At 36.7% G+C, this 25,067-nt stretch overlaps 1 protein-coding gene across 6 annotated transcripts in view; it reads left to right on the top strand.

Annotated features, from left to right (window-relative positions):
- elmo2 (engulfment and cell motility 2) overlaps nt 1-25,067 on the top strand; it is a 155,867-nt gene that overhangs the window by 79,940 nt on the left and 50,860 nt on the right. For 5 of the 6 annotated variants that reach the window (XM_039776595.1, XM_039776593.1, XM_039776594.1 and 2 more), the window contains 5 exons: nt 8,897-9,048; nt 9,215-9,293; nt 12,627-12,662; nt 13,741-13,791; nt 19,817-19,939. In XM_039776595.1, the coding sequence (XP_039632529.1) occupies nt 8,897-9,048; nt 9,215-9,293; nt 12,627-12,662; nt 13,741-13,791; nt 19,817-19,939 (441 nt within the window). The remainder of the gene's footprint in view (nt 1-8,896; nt 9,049-9,214; nt 9,294-12,626; nt 12,663-13,740; nt 13,792-19,816; nt 19,940-25,067) is intronic. The other variant, XM_039776596.1, reaches the window with a different exon arrangement.

Here is a 25,067-nt window from a genome sequence, read left to right as displayed (position 1 = left end):
TTACATCCTAGTATATAATACAAGCTAGTAAAAAAGCAAAATTTAACAGAAATAAAAGGAACAAACGTTTATTGTTGGCTGGGAAAAGACAAGTTTTTAATTTTCGTTTGAACGACTGGAGGATGGGGGTACTGCAGTACAGCAATGTCAATCATCTGTCTACACGTAAATTCTTCATAATAAAATTAGCAACACTGAAATTAGGCTTACCTTTCTTCAAATCCTTCAAAATCAGATCCGTAATCATTGTCATCGCTGCCAAACAACTCGATTGTGACCTGTGCTTCTTTGCTGTTGCTGATGTCGGACACGCTTTGTCACTGGTATCACTCACAGATATTGCAGAAGTTGCTTGTGCTGCTGGTAGGCTTGTAGGTGGAGATAGGATTCTGGCTTTGCGAAAACCATTCTGTATGCTTTCTGGTTTCACGTTGTTCCATGCCGAAATAATCCATTCACGAGCTTGACTGTACGTCGCACGTCGCTGCCGGCCAGATGGAATGAATGTATGCTCACCATCCGTCATCCATTTCTTCCACTTGATACTTACAAGACACTTAAATGCATGATTGACAGCAATATCAAGTGGCTGCAGTTTGCATGTAAGTCCACCAGGTACTACAGCGACATGACCACCAACCTTGTTCACTGCCTTCTGAACACTATCCATAAGATGAGCAGACATAGAGTCGAAAATTAGCAAGGACTTCTTCTTGTTAAAAAATCCAGCTCCAGGCTGCCTTCTGTAGCATTTGTCCACCCGTTCCACCATAACCTCTTCATTCATCCAGCCCTTGTTCACTGAGACCCCAGTACCCTTGAGTAGTTTTTCCTGTGGAATTGTCACCCTCTTAAAAATCACGAATGGCTTCAGCTTTTTGCCACTTGCCGTGCAAGCTAGAACAACCATAAAACTTGTCCGCTCGTGACTTGTGGTAGTTACTGATATGGTCTTTTTACTAACCTTATTGACAGTGCGTGTTGATGGAATATTCATCTGCATCGGGACCTCGTCCATGTTGATGACGTCATCCAGTGTTAGTTTCAGTGTCTCGATTTACTTGCTGACAAACTCTCTAAAACTGTCAAGTTTCTTCTCCCAGTCGTCTAGCAGTCTCCGTCCCACAGTCGTTCTGACTTGGATAGATAGATCATTTTGTTTCATGAAGCAAGAAACCCAATTATGACCCCCTTTGAAGCCTACAATTGCCATTTCAGTAACCATTCCTCGTGCCTTCAATTTGATGACTATTGTCGAAACTATCCAATTGTTCTCACACTGCGCGAGAATCCAATCTTTAAGTTGCCTCTCCAAGTTTGGCCATTTTGCTTCAATTGTATGCCTTGCACGCCTACGTGGTGGAAGCGCACGCAGAGCTTCCTCATCTTTCCGCCAGTTTCTCACTTGTTTTTCATCTAATTCAAAGTGGCATCCAACTGCACGATTGCCGTTTTCTCTGGCGAAAGCAACAACCTGGAGCTTAAATTCTGCAGCATAGGACTTGCGTTGCGGCATGATCTCAATAAGTGCAAAATGTTATCGATTTAATTGTTCATGCTCCACTATAATGTCACTATATAGTTGCAAATGCCTACAGGGGTGTGCCAAATTAGATGCTTTTACTTCAGATTGGTAAATTCAGTAACACTGCGGCTAATAACATGGAGCGGCTTATCTTTGAGTTTTAAAATATAAATGAGCATTTTCTCCGGCTTACAGAATGGGGCGGCCTCCAGTGTGGGGCAGCTTTTCGTTGGGGATTTACAGTATATATATCAAATACTCTGTACAATTATCATTTTGCCCTCTTATCTATTCTTAAAATAATATGACATGCCTCACATATAATTACTGTTCAAATGTGAAGGCAAATATCCTGGATCTCAAATTTGGACAAGGTAGGTAAGTTACCATTCAAAGAGTGGACACTGTGAGTTTTCTGTTGCAGATTTGTACATGACAGGAATTAACCTTTGGTTGCTTTTGGCATGTAATTACCGGACAATTCATGGTTCTGTGCAGATAGGATAACTTTCAACATTTATTACGGTAACGACTAGAACAACTCTATGTATACTGAACACTTAATGTTACTTTTTTGCTATCATTCATATTACAAATACAGAATATAATGCTTACTTCAAGTTGAATAATATCATCAGGGATATATTTTGCAACAGTTTTAACACACAAAGTTTACACGGATTCCACTGATTACCTGTTACTCTGTCAGTGATACTCCTCTACACCTTTTCCTTTGCAACTACGGATGTATTGCATTTCTTTGGAAGGATTTGCTGATAATCTTCATGCACTGCCACCAGCATCTCTTGCTCTGCTGGTGTAAAGATTGTAGTCCATGATTGATTGGCTCTTCAATGTTTGATTGGTAAGGACTTGCAAATTTTGCCAAGAGCAATGTGTTAATGCAGACAACCTATCCAAAACTGTGTAAACTGATTGAAATCCAAATGTTGTGGAACTGGGTAGTCCACTGGTGCAAAATCACATTATAGCAAGATGGAATTCATTCTGAGATCCATGGATTATCTAATTTCTCTCTGCAACAGCCCCCAGAAGCACGCTTCTAGTTCACTTCACACCACAGGCGAACTGTCTCAGGCATCCTTTTCACACTCTTCCCGTGTGGCATGTCTTCCATGTTGTGGAGGGTGATGATGGGACGTTGTGCTGAGTGATTGGGTGCCTTTTTTAGTACAGTCAGTCAATATAACTCTGCCTGCAGCAGTGGTGTGTGTTATTTTTTGGTTAATTAATGTGTAATGTAACATGTACTCAAAGGGAGCAGTTTCTAATTTCTAGTTTGTTGAGGATATCAAACGCTGCAAAGAAGTCAATAGAAAGAGAAAGAACAAGAATACAGATTTGTTGGTAATATGGTTTTAATCAGTATGAAGAAATTGACATGATTTACATGATACATTAATGACATTTGTTTTCTATCTGTGCTTCCACCTGCTTAATTAGCTAAGCCCACCATAAAGGCAAACACATGTTTTTTTTTAGATAATCTGCAGTAGGCCAGGTTACATAGTGTTCCTTGGGACATAACTCTTTTCATGATTTCACATGTACCCAACATGCTGTTTTATTTTTTGTGTAGTATACTATACTTGTAAATTGAATCATGTGACCACTTCCACAAAATTTAACCAATTAAGTATTAAGGCAATAAACACATCTCTTATCTTGATAAATATTATCTTTAGTTTAGGTAGTATCTTAGGTGGTAATATAATTACCTTTAAGTCTTCATATTTCCCTCCGTCTTATAGTTTTTTCTTTAGCTGTTTTTAAACTTGTAGCACATCATGTTACTTAATCTTTCATATACTGAATAAATTGTATTTACAATACTTTGTACCTTTATACTATACATGTCTGGGCTTTGTATAGTTCTTACTTCTTAGTACTTCCTGTATACAAATCTGGCAGGGATACATTTCCAAGGCCCAACCGGTATCTGCCAGTAGTAACAGAAATCGTTTTTTATACTGGTCAATAATTAAAGATGCCATTATATTGTAATCTTAATAGCACATTGACATTGTAAACTTTTTTTTCTACAGATCACAGTTACTGCAAAATTAAGGGGTTGTCGATATGCAATGTATAAAAAGGCTAGTCGTTCATTTGTATCAAATTGAACTATTATAATGCTTCAATGTCATGCTCTTCAGAGTCACTTAATTGTTGCCTTAGAGTTACTTCAAAAAGTAGCAGTATGAATTATAACTCAAACAGGAAAGTACAAACATATAACTCCAATTATGGAAAGACTATGTTCAAATCTTGCTTTAGAAATATACATTCAAAGTGGGTTAGCACTATATTGATAAACTGAATCTATAAATTTCTATACTTCAGGGTATACAGGATTAGAAGGTGCAGATGTTCAAAAACGTACTATGTTATATAAAGCTACTGTAAAAAGAGGAATCTTTAGCTATATGGCCCTTAAAGTCAAGAATGGGTAATTTGACAGCATTAGAGATGCCTTAACATTATCTGCATTTACATTTAAAACAGTAGACCTTTGACTTAAGCATAACATCTGTTATTGCTGCTGTTGGAGAGGTTGTTCATGTTGCCTTTTAACAATTCTGGCAATATGTGTATTACTAAATCTTTTCGATTCTTTTATTTTTCTTCAAATCAAGTTGTGAAGCTTGAAATCACTTCCATTTTTATTCACTTGTTCCCAGTTTCATTGGAATGAGAGTACAATATGTCATAATTTGTAACACGGACTTTGCTGCCATAGTCGTGTGTATTCACCTGTGCTGTGGTGAGGAATGTCAGATGACTAAATGGCCAAGGACAGATGGATCCTTTGCAGACTGTCTATCCAAAATGCATATGAAAATATGCATATGTACAGTGGTGTGAAAAACTATTTGCCCCCTTCCTGATTTCTTATTCTTTTGCATGTTTGTCACACAAAATGTTTCTGATCATCAAACACATTTAACCATTGGTCAAATATAACACAAAATGCAGTTTTTAAATGATGGTTTTTATTATTTTGGGAAAAAAAAAATCCAAACCTACATGGCCCTGTGTGAAAAAGTAATTGCCCCCTTGTTAAAAAATCACCTAACTGTGGTGTATCACACCTGCATTCAATTTCCGTAGCCACCCCCAGGCCTGATTACTGCCACACCTGTTTCAATCAACAAATCACTTAAATAGGAGCTGCCAGACACAGAGAAGTAGACCAAAAGCATCTCAAAAGCTAGACATCATGCCAAGATCCAAAGAAATTCAGGAACAAATGAGAACAGAAGTAATTGAGATCTATCAGTCTGGTAAAGGTTATAAAGCCATTTCTAAAGCTTTGGGACTCCAGCGAACCACAGTGAGAGCCGTTATCCACAAATGGCAAAAACATGGAACAGTGGTGAACCTTCCCAGGAGTGGCTGGCCGACCAAAATTACCCAAGGCGCAGAGACGACTCATCCAAGAGGTCACAAAGACCCCAGGACAACGTCTAAAGAACTGCAGGCCTCACTTGCCTCAATTAAGGTCAGTGTTCACGACTCCACCATAGAGAGAGACTGGGCAAAACGGCCTGCATGGCAGATTTCAAGACGCAAACCACTGTTAAGCAAAAGAACATTAGGGCTCGTCTCAATTTTGCTAAGAAACATCTCAATGATTGCCAAGACTTTTGGGAAAATACCTTGTGGACTGATGAGACAAAAGTTGAACTTTTTGGAAGGCAAATGTCCCGTTACATCTGGTGTAAAAGGAACACAGCATTTCAGAAAAAGAACATTATACCAACAGTAAAATATGGTGGTGGTAGTGTGATGGTCTGGGGTTGTTTTGCTGCTTCAGGACTTAGAAGGCTTGCTGTGATAGATGGAACCATGAATTCTACTGTCTACCAAAAAATCCTGAAGGAGAATGTCCGGCCATCTGTTCGTCACCTGAAGCTGAAGCGATCTTGGGTGCTGCAACAGGACAATGACCCAAAACACACCAGCAAATCCACCTCTGAATGGCTGAAGAAAAACAAAATGAAGACTTTGTAATGGCCTAGTCAAAGTCCTGACCTGAATCCAATTGAGATGCTATGGCATGACCTTAAAAAGGTGGTTCATGCTAGAAAACCCTCAAATAAAGCTGAAATACAACAATTCTGCAAAGATGAGTGGGCCAAAATTTCTCCAGAGCGCTGTAAAAGACTCATTGCAAGTTATCGCAAACGCTTGATTGCAGTTATTGCTGCTAAGGGTGGCCCAACCAGTTATAAGGTTCAGGGGGCAATTACTTTTTCACACAGGGGCATGTAGGTTTGGATTTTTTTTTCTCCCTAAATAATAAAAAACACCATTTAAAAACTTCATTTTGTGTTTACTTGTGTTATATTTGACTAATGGTTAAATGTGTTTGATGATCAGAAACATTTTGTGTGACAAACATGCAAAAGAATAAGAAATCAGTAAGGGGGCAAATAGTTTTTCACACCACCTGTATATGCTATAAAAAAAAAAGGATTACTTGGATTTTGAAAGGAGTGAGTACAAAGCTTTATGTGCATGGATCAACACACAGTCAAAACTTAAAGCCATTTTTCAGTTGGGTTCTGCGCAAGAAAAGGAACATATGTGGTACTGAGAATTAATTTTCAAACAGCTCTATGTCTGCAATATTGCCCTTTGCTGTTCAATATATTAAATATAATGGTTGCCTTATAAAATATGCCAAACCTGATTCATTGAGGAGAAAACAAATATATGTAGCCTTCATTCAAATAAAAATACAAAATCAACATTACACAGTGATGTTACTGTATATACTCAGGAGGCTGCATTCTGTCCAACCTATGCTGCTAGAGCATTTAAATAATGATGTTATCATAAAGAAATACCCATGTACACCTTTGCACCCACTTCTGGCAGAAAAACCTGCTATAGTGTGATAGGTAGAAGTAGCAGTGCTGCCCAATGTGGTATCAGTATGAGAAGTAGCATCTTCACGTGTACAGAGTACAATGAAATTCTTGCTTGCATATCTTAGCAACATGGGTGCTAGATGAATTCCTACTATTATAGAAATCAATCAGCCTTCTGCCACTGGCCAGCAGCCAGCAACCCTTCAGCTTATTTTAAATGGATCACAGAAGTGGGTTCCTAATTAAGGAAGGAAGTATTCAGTTAACCTTTATATACCATGCCCAGATAGCCAATTATAAAAGGAGTTTAAAATGCCCATCCCTAGAATGAAGAACAGTGTTTTCACCAAGGGTATGCTGAGCAAGAAAACTTTACCATATTACTTTGCTGTGATGAAAATGTTAGATGATATAACATATAAAAATACATATTTGGTTAAACATAAGCAATTACAGTAACATAAACAGATCCTAAGGTTGTTTATATTCTAATTGGGATATAGCAGATTGCATGACACTGTTCCTGAAAGAAACCTTTTACTAGCACACCATTTTTGTAATGAATCATGCTATATTTATATTTTTAAGACAGAACAAAAATAGGAGTGGAGGATGTAGGAAAGCAAAATCGGTCACAGGTATCATTTATAGTGAAGAAGAGAGCTTTCCTTTTTACATAGGGTTATATAACAGAAAGCATTGTATTGAAAAGGAATTTGGAGATATTGGTCAGCCAGGGATCCTAATGTATCTGCCATTACTGGCTTTGTCAAAGTAAAAAATGGCACAAGACGGACAAATGAGAGAGAGACTTTTCAATCAGACCCAGCCATCCAAAGTAAATGTTTTAGTGTAAATCCAGCCCAGGCTATAATATAAGTGTTAATGCAAAGTGTAGATCACCAAACTTTTAAATCAATTTCCCTGTTAATCAAAATAAAAATGACATGAATACATTCTAAATCCTTTTTTCAGATTTCTGAAAAAATAGTGTGGAGAAATCACAATCTGAATATCTCTAACACACACCCTACTCCAGCCAGCCTTGATCTGGATGAATGGATTTGTAACACCCTTCCTCTCTCTGACAGCTGTTAGCTGTTTTGGCATTGGCCTGTTTTCCCACAGTCAGGATGATCCCTGACCCCTCCTTCACTATTGTTGCCAGAGCATAGCCTAAGGGGCCCTTCTGTCACCTAGCAACCCAGGGAGTAGTGCAGAAACATTGACCGGCACTAACCCCATGGACTTGTATCCATTTTTTAATTGTAAATACCTAGGAAAAATCTTAACGAAACAACCAATTATGAGCATCTAATATGCCTTTGCAAAAAATTTAATTCTTACACTATAAAAAATGTTCTCATGTGTTGTTCTGTCAAGATTAAAAAACAATTTAGTAGTGGTATTAGAAAAACATGTTGGAAGGAGAGGAAAAACTTTCATCTTTTCCCACTCAAATCTTTGGATCTCCACTCCACTCAACTTTATAAAAAAAAAAAAACCAGGAGACTACTCATTCCCATGGAGATCAGGAACAGCTATATAAACATGCTGCAGATGGCCCTTCAAAACTTGCAGGTTGGAGTATATTCATATAAGATAAGATTTTTAAATAATCTAAAATCATAGTTTAAAATGAATGGTTACCTATTATTGTTGCCACTTTTTCAAAAAGCCTTCACCCCACAATCCATTATGCCCTAAGGGTTTTTTGCCATTATTGAGCCTAAATTGCATACCCAGAAATAAATGGCTATTTTCTGCTTATGTAATGAAGGAGCTGCAAGTGGCTGAAGAGTATTGAGTACAACACTCCAAGTTTTTTAAAAAAGAAAGCATTTATACAGTATAATTAGGAACCTTTGATTACCAATATCAACTAAATAAAACATAGAAAAATATGGAACTTCTCTTCAAAAAAATTAACTTTACAGTACATAACTAATGGAGTGTAAAGAAGACCTGTAACACACAGTATATTTGCTGTCTATTACCTGCAGCATGCATAAATAGATAGATAGATAGATAATGTCAGTAGCATAATTAAACATATATATCCATAGTCTAATTAAAATACAATGTTAAAATGGTATAAAATAGTATAAAATACTATAATTCTATTAAGAGCTCCTGAGATGTCTAGTGTTTGTTTGCATAAAATCTTGCACGTGCCAATTTCAGTTTAAGGCTGTCTTTCTCTTTTCTACAGAGTTGCTGTTTTTTTAAATTTAGACAATTAACCATGCCCAAGCCACAGTTTTAGTGATGTCTGCTTTTTCTGCCCATCTTGATATATAAGGGATTCTGAAGAGCCAGGCTGAGAGTATTATTCAAAGGGCTAAACTATAGTTATTTTTTACTTTTTGCATTTTAGTTGTTTATTGTCACTTTATCACATAATAATACAAATTGTTATTTTTTGCCATGAGGGTATGTTAGAATTCTTATATTTTATTTTTCCTCATTATAGATCTCCAACTATGTCAATCAGCCAATGGTGGATGTGTCAATCCTGCAACGCTCACTAGCCATTCTAGAAAGCATGGTTCTTAACAGCCAAACCCTATATCAAAGAGTAGCACATGAGACTACTGTGGGTCAGCTCATTGCACATCTGCAAGTGTAAGTAGTAATGATGCCACCAGATTGTAGTAGTTAATGGCTACTTTTTAACATTAATCTCCTACAAGTGCAATATTTGTAAACCAGCCAATATGCTTTGGAATAGGTCAGAGCAATTGTACTCCTCATTCATTTTGGAATGTATGGTACTTTTTGTTTTTTATAGTTCAAACCAAGAAATTCAGACCTATGCCATAGCGCTCATCAATGCCCTTTTTCTGAAAGCTCCTGAGGACAGAAGGCAGGCAAGTATTGGACTATCATTTTTGTCTTTACAAAGAGGACTTACCACTGTCCATTTTAATGCTTTATTGAAATCCAATTGTATTGATTTTAGTCCAGATAAATTTATTATTATGTCCATTGTATTACAAAGAGTGTCATATTCAGCCAATCCAGTGCACTGCACAAATGTATGTTACACTTATTGCACCACATAATCATGTGCAAGTGTATCAAAATTTGCTGTCCCATGCAGAATCCGCAATGTGTCAAAGAGAAGAATGGGAGGGTGTGATGGCTTGTGCACTATAGAATCTAATGGTTATTGAAAGGGAGAGTGTGGTTTAGGGGGATTGTTCCACACAGTTTAAATTGTGCCTCACTGCCTTGCTACAAGCAGAAGTTCCCATTTGAACTCTGTAGTGCAGAAGTTCATAATCTTTTTTAATCTGAGGACCAAAATTAGAAAATCAGTTCAATACTGGGACCCAAGAAAAGGACTAGTATCATAATGACAGTGGAGCCATAAAGAGACAAATAACAATGGCTATATATTAAAAAAGTAAATGTTTTATATTTTCTCACATGAATATTACTAAAAGAGAAAAGTGGGAAAGGTATACTCCATCCGCAAAACCTACTTATCTTAATCAGAGTTGCGGGGAAGCTGGTGCCTATCTCAGCAAGCACAGGGCTCAAGGCAGGAACAAACCCTGAACAGTACACTAGTCCATGACAGGGTGAACACACACAGACACACACAAACTCACACTAAGGCCAATTTTGCATTACCAGTCCAACTAACCTGTGCTTCTTCAAACTGTGAAAGGACATTGAAACACTTGGAGGATATATGCCTACACACAGGGAGAACATGCACACATCAAACAAGGAGCACCTGGTGCTTAAACCTAAACCATTTGCATTCAAAACAGGAAAAAGATTCCTGATGTTTATCACTGCCAGTGGAAATGACTAGTATGAGTTTTATTAAAGCTAAAATAAATTCTTAGGGTGCAGTAAAATGGTATAAGGAATTTTAAAAATATAATATGAAAGGTCACTTAGCTTAGTCACTTTACATGTGGTGCTGGATAAAGAATGAAGTAGAGTAGTTCAGAAATTAATCGTTGCAGCTTACTTACTTTGTCTTAAATAACATTGTTTAAAATAACATTTTTAAAATGAGCTCCACCATTAACAATACATTTTTTTAAATCAGCTAGAAAATAGTTTAACATACCCCAGTACCATTTGTTAAGATATACAGTATATATACATACAGTATATATATACAGTATACACACATACATACATATATACATACATATATATACATATATATTGTCACAAAAACGAGACATAAACAGATAAAGATTTGGGGCAGTCTGTGGTTGGTTGGCACCCTGCCCAGGATTGGTTCCTGCCTTGTGCCCTGTGTTGGCTGGAATTGGCTCCAGCAGACCCCCGTGACCCTGTATTCGGATTCAGTGGATTAGAAAATGGATGGATGGATGGTTTGGGGCAGCCACCCGTATAATATGGTATCCCGGCTGCAAAAGTCGTTTTTATCAGATAACCAGCACTGAAGTGCATACCACTGAGTCCAGAACAAGACTGAAGGAAAAGGGAAAAGGGGCAGGCTTTTAAAGGGGAAGACAGGAAGTGAGGTCATAAGGATCGGGCACGTGTTCTTCATTCATCGGATCGAGCCCAGACGTGACGTCAGAGGGGCCGGAGCTGGTAAGGTCTACTTCCATTGGCTCGGTTCCTGAAGTGACGTCAAGAGAGTCAGGTGGAATCTCCCGGGAATGGTCTACAGGAAAGGGAGAAAAAGAGTCAGTGCACTCTGCCACATCCTGGCATGCCTCAGAACTGCTTTCACTCAAGCCCTTTAGCTGCCTCCCATGCGCACGTGTGTGACAATATACATACGTATATATATACATACCTACATATATACATATATACACATATATATGTATATACAGGTACATATATATATACACATATATATATATTCTTAACACCCTGAAAATTGTCACATCCTTCACCTGTTATTTTCATTTTGACATACCAATCTAATGCTGCCGTTCCTGCACCTCACAAGTTTGTCTGTCAGTTCCTCCTCTCCACTCCTTTCTTATACGCACCTTTGCTGTCAGTCTTATCAGACTAACTGTTTAATAGATTGTGAGATGGGAGTTGAGGAAGACTTATTATATTTTCCTGACACAGAGATGAAAATTGTCCATGATATGTAAATGGTATTGTTTCACACATTGACACTATAAAAAATGATAAATAGAAGCAGGCACATCACTCAGCACCAAATTCACACTTGAGCAAACCTTTGTAATTTTACTATACAATCATGTACAACCCTTCACAAACATTCGCAATCCTTAGTTTAAGAAACACTGATCTAATGCATCGAAAGCCTTGGGGGAGAGTTTGTCACCTGCAGAGTCTACTGCACTTTGGAGAGCAGAAGAAGAAAGAACTGAGCACAAGATCTTTCAAAACTACTGTTTACTTCTGTTACCAAAATACCATAAATGCTGGTATGATAACATTTAAAAAAATAAGTTTTTGTGCAACCCTAGGCAGCATAAAAATGTACAATTATCTACACATGATTTTCCACTATATGCAGTATCTTGAAACATACCTCTCACATAAAACCAGTTTGGACCACATAATAGCTAAAAATCTATCATGAACTCCAATTTTCCACATTTCTAGAATCCTGAATTAGTTATTCACTGCTACTGCTTTTAATATTTATCTTCTTAAGATTTTGTATCACAAACACTGCATTGAAAGCAAAAGCAGGACTGATGCACACTGCCATAAATACAAGTGTAACTGACCTAAGGCATTTACAGTAGGATTCTCGTGACCAGTTAATATCACTTACTACAGTTTTGACTTGTGACAAGTAAAGTGCCCAAAGTCTGTAAATTTAACTTTAATGTAACACATATAGATAATCATGTTGTTGTAACTATTACAGCAACGATCACATTGTAAACAGTTAAACCACAAATAGAAAATTTGAAGACAGAATTAAGCCACTGATATGTTTAGGAATTCTTCCCAGGATATGTCTCTTTTGACATTTTGTAGTCATCAGATTTGACTGTTTTTTAGTTGTTATGTATTTGTTTGTCTGTGCTTAGAGATGATCCTGCTGTTTTAAGACTGTTGTGTTTCATTGCTGTTCATTTTGCAACTGTTTGGGTCACTCATTGCTTTTCAGACTTTGTCTAACATTGTGGCTGTATATACTGTAAGTGTGCATTCTTTGTTTTCATTGCCATTTTGCTCTGCTCCCTTCATGTTGAAATATTCAGGAGGAGCCCACTAACCCACTAGACCTGCCGCTCACTGTAAGTAGCCTTCCTTACTCATTACTGCTTGTCAGGAGTACCATATGATCAGCATTGTACTAACAATAAAGGGATCAGCATAGTAGATTTTTGTAATGGAATGGAAAGTTAGAGGGAGTGACTAACTGACAACTAAAACAATAATGCATAATCTGCAATTCCAGGGTCACTTCTTTATATCTTTGAAATATGCAAAAGAAGTAATTCTCTTTGTTCATTTCAAATTCTGTGAACTGCACCAGTGATTCCTACATTTGTATTTGTTCTAGGTCTTGAATACAGTTTAATACTGTATATGGCTTATTTCCTTTTTAACTTCTAGTGTTCTAACTAGGACTTTATGCGTTGTACATGATAAAATCAACCAGCAGTTGAGCAAATGATGTTCCAATGTAAGTTCAAAAACACATGCAGTAGACAAAGGCAATCAAAATGCATGGATTTAAACTTGAAGTTAAAAGCATACTTTTAACATTTGACTACAACTTGAATTCTAAATGTTCTCATAATAGTGTATCACTTTGGAAATTCACTGTTAACTATAAAATGATTGTATCTTACCTTGTTGTTAGTCATTTTGGGACTTCAAGTTATAATGTGCAACCATATAATTGGGTTCATTATTTTGAATAGTTATAAGATGTGACAAATTTTTGAAACTTTCATTTATTAGCCAGAATGTTTCAGATATGTCAAAGGTTTGAACAGGTATGCTGCAGCAGTTATTGTTGTTAGTGAATGATTGAAGCTATGGGCACAATTGTCTTAGGCTATAAGACCTGTTAGTGTGGTTACGTATATTGTGAGTCTGAGATGTATTATCCCTATTGTAGAATTGAGTGGCTCCACACTCCAAATGCCACAGTAGACCATTTACTTGAGTGGGTTTTATCACAGCTTCAGCGTTTACCCATTCCATGCTTCTACTGCATATTCAGTTTCATCTGAATTGGCATGGAGATCAGTGTTACAGGAAATGTTAAGAATCCTCCCACAACCTAACTTGCTATACTCTGAAGAACAGTGACTGCTTTTTCATGTCCAGTGTCTCAAAATTATATCTGTGTTTCCATTTTAGGAAATGGCTAATACCTTAGCACAGAAACATCTACGGTCCATTATACTAAATGTAAGTATGCTCTGACTCCAACAGTGTCACTTGTGTGGTAAGTCAACTCTGTTTTTATAACATTATTCAATATTTTAGAAATGAGAACATTGTTAAGGTGAAGTTGGAGTATATTTAAACAAGCATGATGGAAAATAAAATATGCTGATAAATAAACACAGTTCTTTTCTGATGTTTTCACTAGTAAAGAGATCATTAACAAAATAATAGCTACAGGTGAGCATTCAGGTAAAAACCAAAAACATTATGGATTGAGGAGAGTGATACGCTAAAACATCAAGGCCAAATGCAAATAAATGCCAAAACTAAGAGAGTTTTGTTCATCACAAAGACTGGTGATGATTTATACAGTGGAAAGGATAAACCAAACATTACAAGATGTCATTAAACATTTGTAAGAATGAGGACACATAACTAGTAATCAATCATCCCCTAAAACTGTACTTAGTTTTAACATTTATTTTTAAGAGGTACCTATAAAAAGTGGGAAAATTCCTTAGGATTGAAAGTTAGCCATTGTCACAGCAGTACGTAAAATAATAGTAATGAAAGGTCGGGATCACATTACTCAACTCCTAGTCAGGGGTGATGTCAAACTTGATGACTGAATTTGCTGATCTCCTTGCCCAAAGATGTCAGATTACACGACTAAATATCACAGTTTATGGCAATTTACACACAGCTGTAATGACTTTCCGTCTCAGTTTTACGTTTTAAAAGTATAATGCTGCGTGACAGAGCTGGTGCTGTACAAATGCTTTTTGTTCTGTTGTGGTACATTAAACACAAGACACCAGACAAATGAAACTCTGTTCTGTTTGCATGGTCTAATACTTTCATGTCCTATTTTTCACTTGGCTACATTGTATGCATTGTACTTTCAGGTGAGCACTCATTACTTTTCAGCTCTAACATCCTCAAAAGTCTGGAGTTGCGAGTTAAGATAAAATCAAACTTTGTTGAGCGAGCCACAGAGTGGTTGAACTTTTATTTTATTTTATTTTATTATGCAAGGATAAACTGGTCTCTTTCTAAACAAACAGATAGAATTAATTCTGATACCTACAGTATATGGCATGGTTCAGTACAATATAAAATGTTTTTTATAAAAATTTCAAATGGCAAAAGTGCAGATAAAACAACTCCTCCCAACCCTGCCCTAAGGGAAAAAAGATTACACTGTCTGTAAGAGTCCGTTAGGGAAAAAAGCAAAGAAACACCTCCCTCCACTCATATTTAGGATAAGTGATTTTATTTTAGGGGGATGATTGATTACTAGTTATGTGTCCTCATTCTTACAAATGTTTAATGACATCTTGTAATGTTTGGTTTATCCTTTCCACTGAAAGTTAAAGATTAGCCAAATTAAGAAAGTAAGCTTTCCAGTGAGTAAAGCATAGTGCATCCGTACTCTTCCACCAGGATATCAGTGCTAGCTCAGCTGCTATAGTGCATAGACAGTTCCAAAATACTGTATAGCGTCTTTGAGGGGAGATATACAATCAGTTCACAAAATTAAACTGTATTTGCTGGTGATTTGGGTTTCTTGAAGCTAGGTGAATATTTCTGAAAAGAGTTCCAGGAGACAGAAGATATACAATTAATATTACAAAATCAGATTGCATTGTTTAGATGTGGGTGATAGGAAGCCTTTCACAGTAAATCGTATAAAACAGTTACTGGCCTTGAATCATTGCCAAGGGAGGAGGAGAAATTTTGAAGAGGATAAGAAGGAGTGATAAAAACTGAGGAATGTTAGCAGATTTAAGAACTGATCTTAACTGTAGATGAAAGAAAACGGAGGTGGAATGAATTTTAAAGACTGAGACCAGAGGTTACATTTATAAAACAATGCGTGGACTGAAATCTAAAAATATCAGAGTGGCAAAAATCCAGGGAAATGCATATGCCAAAAAAAATCTGATTTATAAAACTTGAAGTATAATCATTTCTAGGCAATTAATTGCAATTATTTATACATCATTAAATGTGTCTTTAAGTTATGGAGATACCTTTAATGTCCAGATGCTTTATAGAACTAGACAGGTAAACTCACTGGTGGAAAGTGCAATGACTACATGAAGAATTTAATATCAAAAGAGAGGACTCTAACCAGATTATCCTAAATCTAGGCTGCATTTCCCAAGAAAGGGAGAATTTCACCCAGGTATAGAGATATTTTATGGAAGGTTTCATGTGCAGATACTGGAGTGATTGAGAGCAAAAGGCTACCATCAGAGGCTCAAGAGCTAGACTGAAGAGTAGAGTGGAGGAGCAACATATATCCCCGGCCCTTATGTACAGTATATGGGAAATGGATGAAAAATGTTCAAGTTAGTATGACCCATAGGAAAAGGTGTGGAGTAAAATAAGCTACAATATTTTAATTTAACAAGAGGAAGTCTTTCACGGCATTAATGTTGGTCCAGAACTTTACATTAAAGTCCTGAATATTCAGTTAACACAAAAAAATCTTCCCCCAACGCCTGCCATTTAAAAATCAATGTCAAACTGCTTAGCTCATACCAGCAGCAGTTAGGTCATGTCTGGTGACCCTTAGTTAGCACACATTTATCAGCTGTATGGAGATCATTAATTGTCTTATCTGTAACTAACTGCCCTTAAATTCCAAGATACTCCTTTAACAAAAACAAAACATGAGTCACTTTATCTTAACATAACTGTATTGACTGCCTGTTGAAATATTTTATAGATATGATATACATAATAAGTACCTATAAAGATATAGACTTGGTTTAAACTTAAAGAAATTAACTAGTATGACACTATTTAACATACATGAAACCCAGTTCATTACTTGTTAAACAACAGCATATATTTTCCTAGTGATAGGATTTAAAGTTAACAGAGCAGAATGCAAACCCAGAATAGACTCATATGTCCATGTAAATGCAATACAAATTGAGCATATATTCTTCCACATTCTCCCCCTTTTTGAAAATTAAAATGCATAACCCCATGTCCCAAAAGTAGAAGTAAACCACTCTGCTAATTCTTTTCTGAAAAGAACACCATTGTTTGAACCTCCGACTCCACATGTTATATCTTGCATATAAACAGTTATATCTGTAATATTAGAAGAAGCATCTAGAATGCACATACAACACTGGGAAGCTACAGCAGCACACGTTACTCCTTGAGAGGATAATATCATGTCCAATGCCATGTGATTTTTAAGAACAAAAAGTCCTCATGGCCACTTGTTCAGCAATTAGTTCTTGGAGTAAACAAGCAGTTAAACTGCTTATTAGACCTCCTGGAAGTAGTAACGAAGGACAGAACTAAACAAACATGAGTGCCCTTATGAACAATGTTGCACATTCTCTTTCTGTCACACTAGCAGCCAATGTATTACTAGGCAGAAATGTGTCAAGAAACACTACTGGGGCTCCTTTATACCAACAGTAATACGTCTGCATAATGCCTCCTTGGGACCAAGTCATGGAATTTCTGTCTTATTAATTTTATTGATTTATAGACATTCTGATGTGTATTCAGACCAAAGTGTGTATTGTAGGACAAAGTGTGTATTATCCATTCTGCTATGCTTTCATGACACTCCTGGCCTGTTAGAAAAGCACATTTAACAATGATGCAGGCATCCAGCTGCACAAAACCCCCACTTGCATTCCAGATTAAGTGACTGAACTCCAGCTTGTACCAGGATCTACCTGGACTTCATCTGATAAAAAAGGTGTAAATTAGAGTTGACCTGACATGTATCCAGAAGCAACTCTGCAGACCTCATGAGATGCAAAATAAATCCAAGCAAGGACAAAGATGAACAGAATAACCTACCTATTAGAAGGTACTGATTTTGTAACTGGAATTAGCTTCATTAACACCACATGCACCCGATCTCTTGAAGTGTGGAAGAAGAATGTCCTTCTGGGATATTCGCTGGAAACTCACTGAACTCCCAGGGAATTCTCTCAAAGAGGAACAACTCTCCAGAATGTATTTCTAAAATATTCTATCAAACTAAAAGCTGTGAGCCTCTTACTTAGGAGAGTCAAATTCAACAAACTCTTTATTTTTGCTGGGTCCAGTCTGTCCAGCCAAAGCTGTGTGCCAGCAATCTGACAAGGCTGAGAAGCTAGGACTTCAAGAAGAGAACTCTTGGGCCAGAATGAGTAACAACAAAGCATTAACTCCACACAACATCATACATAAACTTCAAGGACTAGGTATCAAGAAAGGCAAGGTAAATAAAGCAGGAGCTTTGCTGAAATAATGGATTAATCACACATTATTATGGCATGCTGCTGAGTGGCTGTGTTCTTGATTATTAATCATCAAAATTCCTACAATGCTTTTATCTATTTAAGGAGGTTCTGTAAAAAGCCAAATTTCCCCCTGGGGACAAATAAAGTTCTGTCTATCTATCTATCTAAACAGAAGTAAGTGACACGCATTAATATTTTATCCTAATGTACAGTAATAGATTATATGCTATATTAGCCTCTGAGGCATAATTAGAAAGTGTTTAGATGGATCTGGCCATCTCAAACGCTACTGTCTTGATGTTTTACAGGTGCCACAGAGAGATTTTACTTGTACTCTTGTAAATAGAGAATGCTTTACTGCTTAGCCCAGGTCTTTTAGATTGTTATTGCTCCTTGACATGTCACTCTGTAGTTTAAGTTTCTTATATTTATGATCAACTTTTGCTAGAATAATATAGCTTGCCATAGTGACTCTGATCAGATATACCTTTTGAGCTATACAGTCATATTGATTTTATGAAAGGTGTCTATGCCTCCTTTTCTCTCTCCTAGTGAGAGTAGACTACATGGAACTCAATCCAAACTCCATTGAAGGCTTTCTCCATGTCCCCTCACTAAAACGTCTCTTTGAATTACTGTACTTAGTCCTTTTCTCCATTGCAGTGCCCTTATCAAAGGAGTATTAAAGAAAGCTGGCATCAATAGACAGGGCTGAGAGACTACAATCCTACGCAAACAGTATTAGTAGTTCAATGCATGGAATCTTTAGGAAGTTGTTAGCATTTTCACTTGGAGTCTACTCATTTCCTAAATAAGTACGGGTCTGAGTTTTTATGGGTTTTTATGCACATCTTTTCCCATATAGGCTTGTAAATGTGAGCTTCCATTATGCTTTGCTAACCAGTGTGAAAGAATGTCTATTCTAAGCTATTCTCTCCTAAGATGAGCTAGAGAAAGTACGTCTTATCTTGAATAAAACCACTATTATCAGATGAGATGGCTAAATTAATTGCAAAATATTCATTTGCACGTAACTTTTACATTTAAAGAATATATTTCCAGTTCTCTAAGCTAGGTTCTGTAGTTTGGTTTGAGTGTGAAACACTGATGTAGGCTTACAAGCTTTTAGGTGAAAAAAATCTTTTTGCCATGCCAAATAAAACAGGAGTAATAGCAAATCATTAAGCGTGGATTAAAACACATATTGAATGTCATCAATGAAACAGCCATACATTCATATAGGAGCTGGACATAAGCTAACTTACCATCACTACGTTTACATTCACCCAGACACAAGTGCCATAAAGTGCTATAATGTGTGGAGAAGCTGATTCATGACAAAACACTTTTGCTAAAATTTACATTTACTGAAGCTAATAAGATAAATTGATTTGACTTTTGTAAAATTCATTGTTACAAACTAGGCTGGAGGACCAGGCGGTGCACAATGCAATATAAATGCATCAGCAATGTGGTAGGAGATGCTTTTTTAGTGGGAAGCTGTCCATTCATATGCTGTATGTTGTTTTAGTTTCCAGTGCTATCCATTAAATATTCTCACAGACAAATTTAGCCTGTTTGTCATGGAAACTGCTGCACTTTAATTTTATTTTCAAGCCAAGTTCGCTCCCACACACTTGATCTTTCACATGCTATTAGGCATGTCTTCAGAGCTGCTGCCCAATTTCTATTATGGTCAATTTATAGGCTTAATGTTATAAAAGAAAAACATCTCTCATTTAGATTTGACTGTTTTTATTTTGTTTATCTGTGTGTAGCATGTAATTCGTGGAAATCGACCAATCAAAGCAGAGATGGCTCATCAATTGTATGTGTTGCAAGTGTTGACTTTTAATCTCTTGGAGGAGAGGATGATGACCAAAATGGATCCCAGTGACCAGGTAATGTACCTAAGAACATATGATGTAATTTTATGCACTTTTCACTATTGTTTAATTATTTTCCTGGTTATTTTGCTTTATTGTGTACTCTTTGATGAGTAATTATGGAGTAGATAGATTAACAATACTTTTTGTTACATTTTTTTTTTGTTCCATTTCATACACTATCATCCAGATTATGGGCAGCGGTGTTGTGCAGTGGTAAGGTCTGTCAGTTTGTGCATCCATTGTCCTGGGTGCATATCTCACATCCCCAAAATGGTATTGGTTAGGTTAATTGGCAGTTCCAGAGTCTAGTTTGAATGTGTGTATGTGCATAAGTTGCCTCTGTGACTGGCAGGGGTTGTTCCTTTGTATACATGTTAGACTAACTTATGATTTTAAATTGACCCAGTGTGCATTTGTGGTGGGCTGGTGCCCTGTCTAAGCCTGGTTCCTGTCTTGCCTTGGACTCCTGTGAAACAGAATTGAATTAAGCAAGCTTAAGAATGTTTGCTCATGTCTGACCATGTTCTATTTGTATTCATTAGAGCTTTGAATTAAGCAAGTTTAAGAATGTTTCGTCATGTCTGACCATGTTCTATTTTTATTCATTAGAGCTTTTTCCAGAGGTGGTGTTCTTTAAAAATATTTTAGCAAATGCATGCGCTTAGGATGTTATGAACATACAACTGGATGACTTGACATGTGGATTATATGACTCAAGTAATGAGAGATTTTTTTCATGGATGGTTTTAACACTGTTTACTGTTGTCAAGCGTTGGTCACTATAGATGCCTATTATATCAGAATTTTGTTATCTCCATTCTGCATGAAAATATGGACTTAAAATTTTTTTCAGGCATCACTACAAACTATATTAGGTAACCAATATATATAAAAGAATCTGAACTTTCTGGCAGAGTATTAATTTAAAGCAAGCATTTTTTAATGTATTACTCATTTTATTTTAGCTGTTCAATTTTGGGATAGAAATGTATATGTTACCTTGCATGTGTTCTTACACTACTGTGTGTTTGTTCATGTAAAGTAATACATCTGACCAGTCGTAAAATCCCAGTTCCCCAATCATTACTTGTATCTATACTAATAAAAGGCAAAGCCCTCACTGACTGACTCACTCACTGACTGTCTGACTGACTCACTCACTGACTGGCTGACTCACGCATCACTAATTCTCCAACTTCCCGTGTAGGTAGAAAGCTGAAATTTGGCTGGCTCATTCCTTACAGCTTACTTACAAAAGTTGGGCAGGTTTCATTTCAAAATTCTACGCGCAACGGTCGTAACTGGAACATTCTTTCGTCCATATATACAGCTATAGCCTGCAGCTCGGTCACTTCTGTTTCCAGCGATCTGTTAGTAGCGTGCATTGTTGCAATATTATTTTTCTTGGTGGTTTATTAAATTACGGATTGTTTTCAAGTGTTCATTTTTCCCCTGTGCTTAAAACTCATTAAAAAAAGTGTTTTTAGCCAGCGGTTGGTAGCGCTATAGCGCGAACTATTGCAGTGTTAGTTTTTTCTGTTGTTCAAGGTTTTCTCAGTGTTATTCAATGTTTTTACATTTAGTTTACTATTACGCTGTGCATTCTATGGTATACAGTAATCCCTCCTCGATTGCGGGTGTTGCTTTCCAGAACCCCCCGCGATAGGTGAAAATCCGCGAAGTAGAATCCATATGTTTGTATGATTATTTTTATATATTTTAAGCCCTTAGAAACTCTCCCACACTGTTTATAAATATTCTCCGCACAGTTATACAGTAAACCCTTGTTTATCGCGGTTAATCCGCTCCAGACAGATAAATGAATTTCCACGAAGTAGGATTCTTTATTTATAAATCTAATATTTTCGCAGTTAGAGCATAGAAAACCTGTTTACGACCTTCTAAATACGTTTTTTAACATTATTAGAGCCCTCTAGACATGAAATAACACCCTTTAGTCAAAAGTTTAAACTGTGCTCCATGACAAGACAGAGATGACAGTTCTTTCTCACAATTAAAAGAATGCAAACATATCCTCCTCTTCAAAGTGCGTGTAAGGAGCGAAGAATGTCAGAGAGAGAGTAAAGTAAACAATGAAAAATCAACAGGGCTGTTGCGCTTTTAAGTATGCAAGCACCGCGATAAAGCAGCGGCAATGATAGGATCAATGCGAAGGTAGCCTTTCAGCATTTTTTACAGGAGCGTCCTTATCTTCTAAGCAAACAGCCTCTGTGCAAAAGCCCCTCTGCTCACATCTCCTCCGTCAAGCACAGAGAACGCCAGAGAGAGAGAGAGAGAGAGATTAAAGCAAACAATCAAAAATCAATAAGTGTGCTTTTGGACGCACCTCGATAAAGCGGCATTTCTTAGAGGAGCGTCCGTATCCACTAGGCAAACAGCTTCTGTGCAAACAGCACCTCTGCTCACACCCCCTCCGTCAGGCGCAGAGAATGTCAGAGAGGGTGAGATAGAGGCAGAGACAAGCAAACAATCGAGCACCGCGCAGGAGGCATATCTTATAGCATCGAGGAGTTTTAGTTAATATGTAATACGTGCTCTGATTGGGTAGCTTCTAAGCCATCCGCCAATAGCGTCCCTTGTATGAAATCAACTGGGCAAACAAACTGAGGAAGCATGTACCATAAATTAAAAGACCCATTGTCCGCAGAAATAGGCGAATCAGCGAAAAATCCACAATATACATTTACATATGCTTACATATAAAATCCGCGATAGAGCAAAACCGCGAAAGTCAAAGCGCGATACAGCAAGGGATCACTGTAATTATATTTGTGCTTAAAAACAAAAAAAATATATATTTACATACAGTTCATATGGTCTGGAACGGATTAATTGTATTTACATACAATCCTATGGGGGGAAATTGCTTCAGTTCACGACCAAATCAGTTTACCTCCAAATACGAACCTGATTGAAAGAAATAATGATGATCAAATCCTTGATGACAGCAACACTCATAACAGTCACAAAACAATTACATTGACAATCATGTTACATTATTTTTAAAATGTTTCCTTTTCTTTTTCATAACTTCTTTAACACACTACTTTTCCGCTGCGAAGCGCAGGTATTTTGCTAGTTCTTGATAAATCTGTAAAGAGCTTGTAATGAAACTTTGTATATATGAATAGGGAATGCATAATGAAAATTCGTTAAAAAGAAAAACTAGGCTAAAAGTTGATGGGTGGATGTTCATTTACTTTATATTATTTTTATTTTGCTGTAAGAGCTCTGTAAATGTATTAACCAAATTAATGGAATTCATCTTTAAAAGTCTGTGCCAATGTGGATTGTGGCAGCAGGCCAGTCAAGAGATGCTTTGTATTCTACCCATCATGTAGTAGTTGGATAAGTCTTTGTCATATATAGCACTTTAAATATCAATTAAATTAAGTCAGATTGTTGCCAGGTCTGGAATGCATAATTTCCTACAACCAAAAGATTGATTATTCCTAGTTAAAGGGACAATCCCAATTCATAAAAATGGCGAGTAAAGTTTTTCACCACTCTAAATACCACACCCCACTTTTTAGCTATACAGTGGAACCTCAGTTCACGACCATAATTTGTTCCAGAACTTTGGTCGTAAACCGAGTTGGTCGTGAACCGAAGCAGTTTCCCCCATAGGATTGTATGTAAATACAATTAATCCGTTCCAGACCGTACAAACTGTATGTAAATATGTAAAAATATGTAAAGATTAAGCACAAATATAGTTAACTAGCAAAATACCCGCGCTTCGCAGCGGAGAAGTAGTGTGTTAAAGAAGCAATGAAAAGAAAAGGAAACATTTTGAAAATAACGTAACATGATTGTCAATGTAATTGTTTTGTCACTGTTGTGAGTGATGAGTGTTGTTGTCATATATATATATATATTTACACACACACACATAAACATATATATATATACATATCTATACATATACACATATATATACATATATATATCTACATATATACACATACATATACACACACACATAAATACATACACACATACATATATACACACAAATACATATATATATATACATACACACACACATATATAAACATATATATACATATACATACATATCTACATATATACACACACAGCTATTTCAGATCAGTGCAATACGCTGCTTGTTAAAACGGATAACTCCGCTCTTACGCAAGTCTGCGTGGATATTATGAACTATCGTATTTGTTCAAGTTCTATTTAAATTTTAAATAGAAGGAATTTTTATTTAGTCGACAGAAATATCTTTGGTAGGAATGGTAAAAACAGACAGGAATATTATTCGTGAATAAATCAACTCAAACCTTAAACAACTTATAATATTTTGCTCTCCATAAAAATTTATCCTGTCTAAATTATACAAGTTAGAAATAAAGTAAACGTTAAAAGAACAAACATTCACATTTCTTTACTCTTATGTAATTTTATATAAAAATAAACTTAGATTTTAAATATCCCAAAAGATTTTGCTCTCCATAAAAATATATCCTGTCAAAATGATACAAATTCAAATATGAACATGCTGCATAACAAAACCTAGAAATATAAATGAAATGTGTTCTTTCAGCAATAACAAATCAAATCATTCAGTTTCTTTGCTCATATGTCATTTTAGAGCTGGACGCCTGGCATCTTTTTTTGGCCACAGGTTCGTTTATGTTTGGTGTGAGGTTCTGTGTTGTGGAGATTCTCAGGATGGATTGCAGGTGCTCATCAGTGAGGCGACTCCTGTGTGCTGTTTTGTTAGTCTTTATCACTGAGAAGAGCTTCTCACACAGATATGTGCTACCAAACATGCACAAGGTTCGAGCCGCATGTAGACGGACTTTTTGTTCTTCAAAGTCACCAAAGCGCCGTGCAAACTCAGTGCGCTCAGTTTATCAGCAAAGTGCGATTTGGGAACACCGTAGTGACGACTTGGTTTAACATTACTTGGCAACAGGGAAAGTGGGGCAAGTGCACTGGTGCATTTGTGTCTCCCATAAAAGCAGCTTCACTTGAAATCACTTTGTGATTGTGCACGGGTTAAAACGTCCGCTGAAGTGTCAGATTCTTATTTAATTATGCTGCTTTCTGTATCTTCTGCATTGCATTCAGGTTAACCTGATGTTTTGTC

This window comes from Polypterus senegalus, chromosome 14 (genome assembly GCF_016835505.1).
Source record: "Polypterus senegalus isolate Bchr_013 chromosome 14, ASM1683550v1, whole genome shotgun sequence".
NCBI classification, from domain to species: Eukaryota; Metazoa; Chordata; class Cladistia; order Polypteriformes; family Polypteridae; genus Polypterus; species Polypterus senegalus.
The sequence above is the reverse complement of the archived record's forward strand: the minus strand, read 5'-3'. Positions and strand labels throughout refer to the sequence as shown.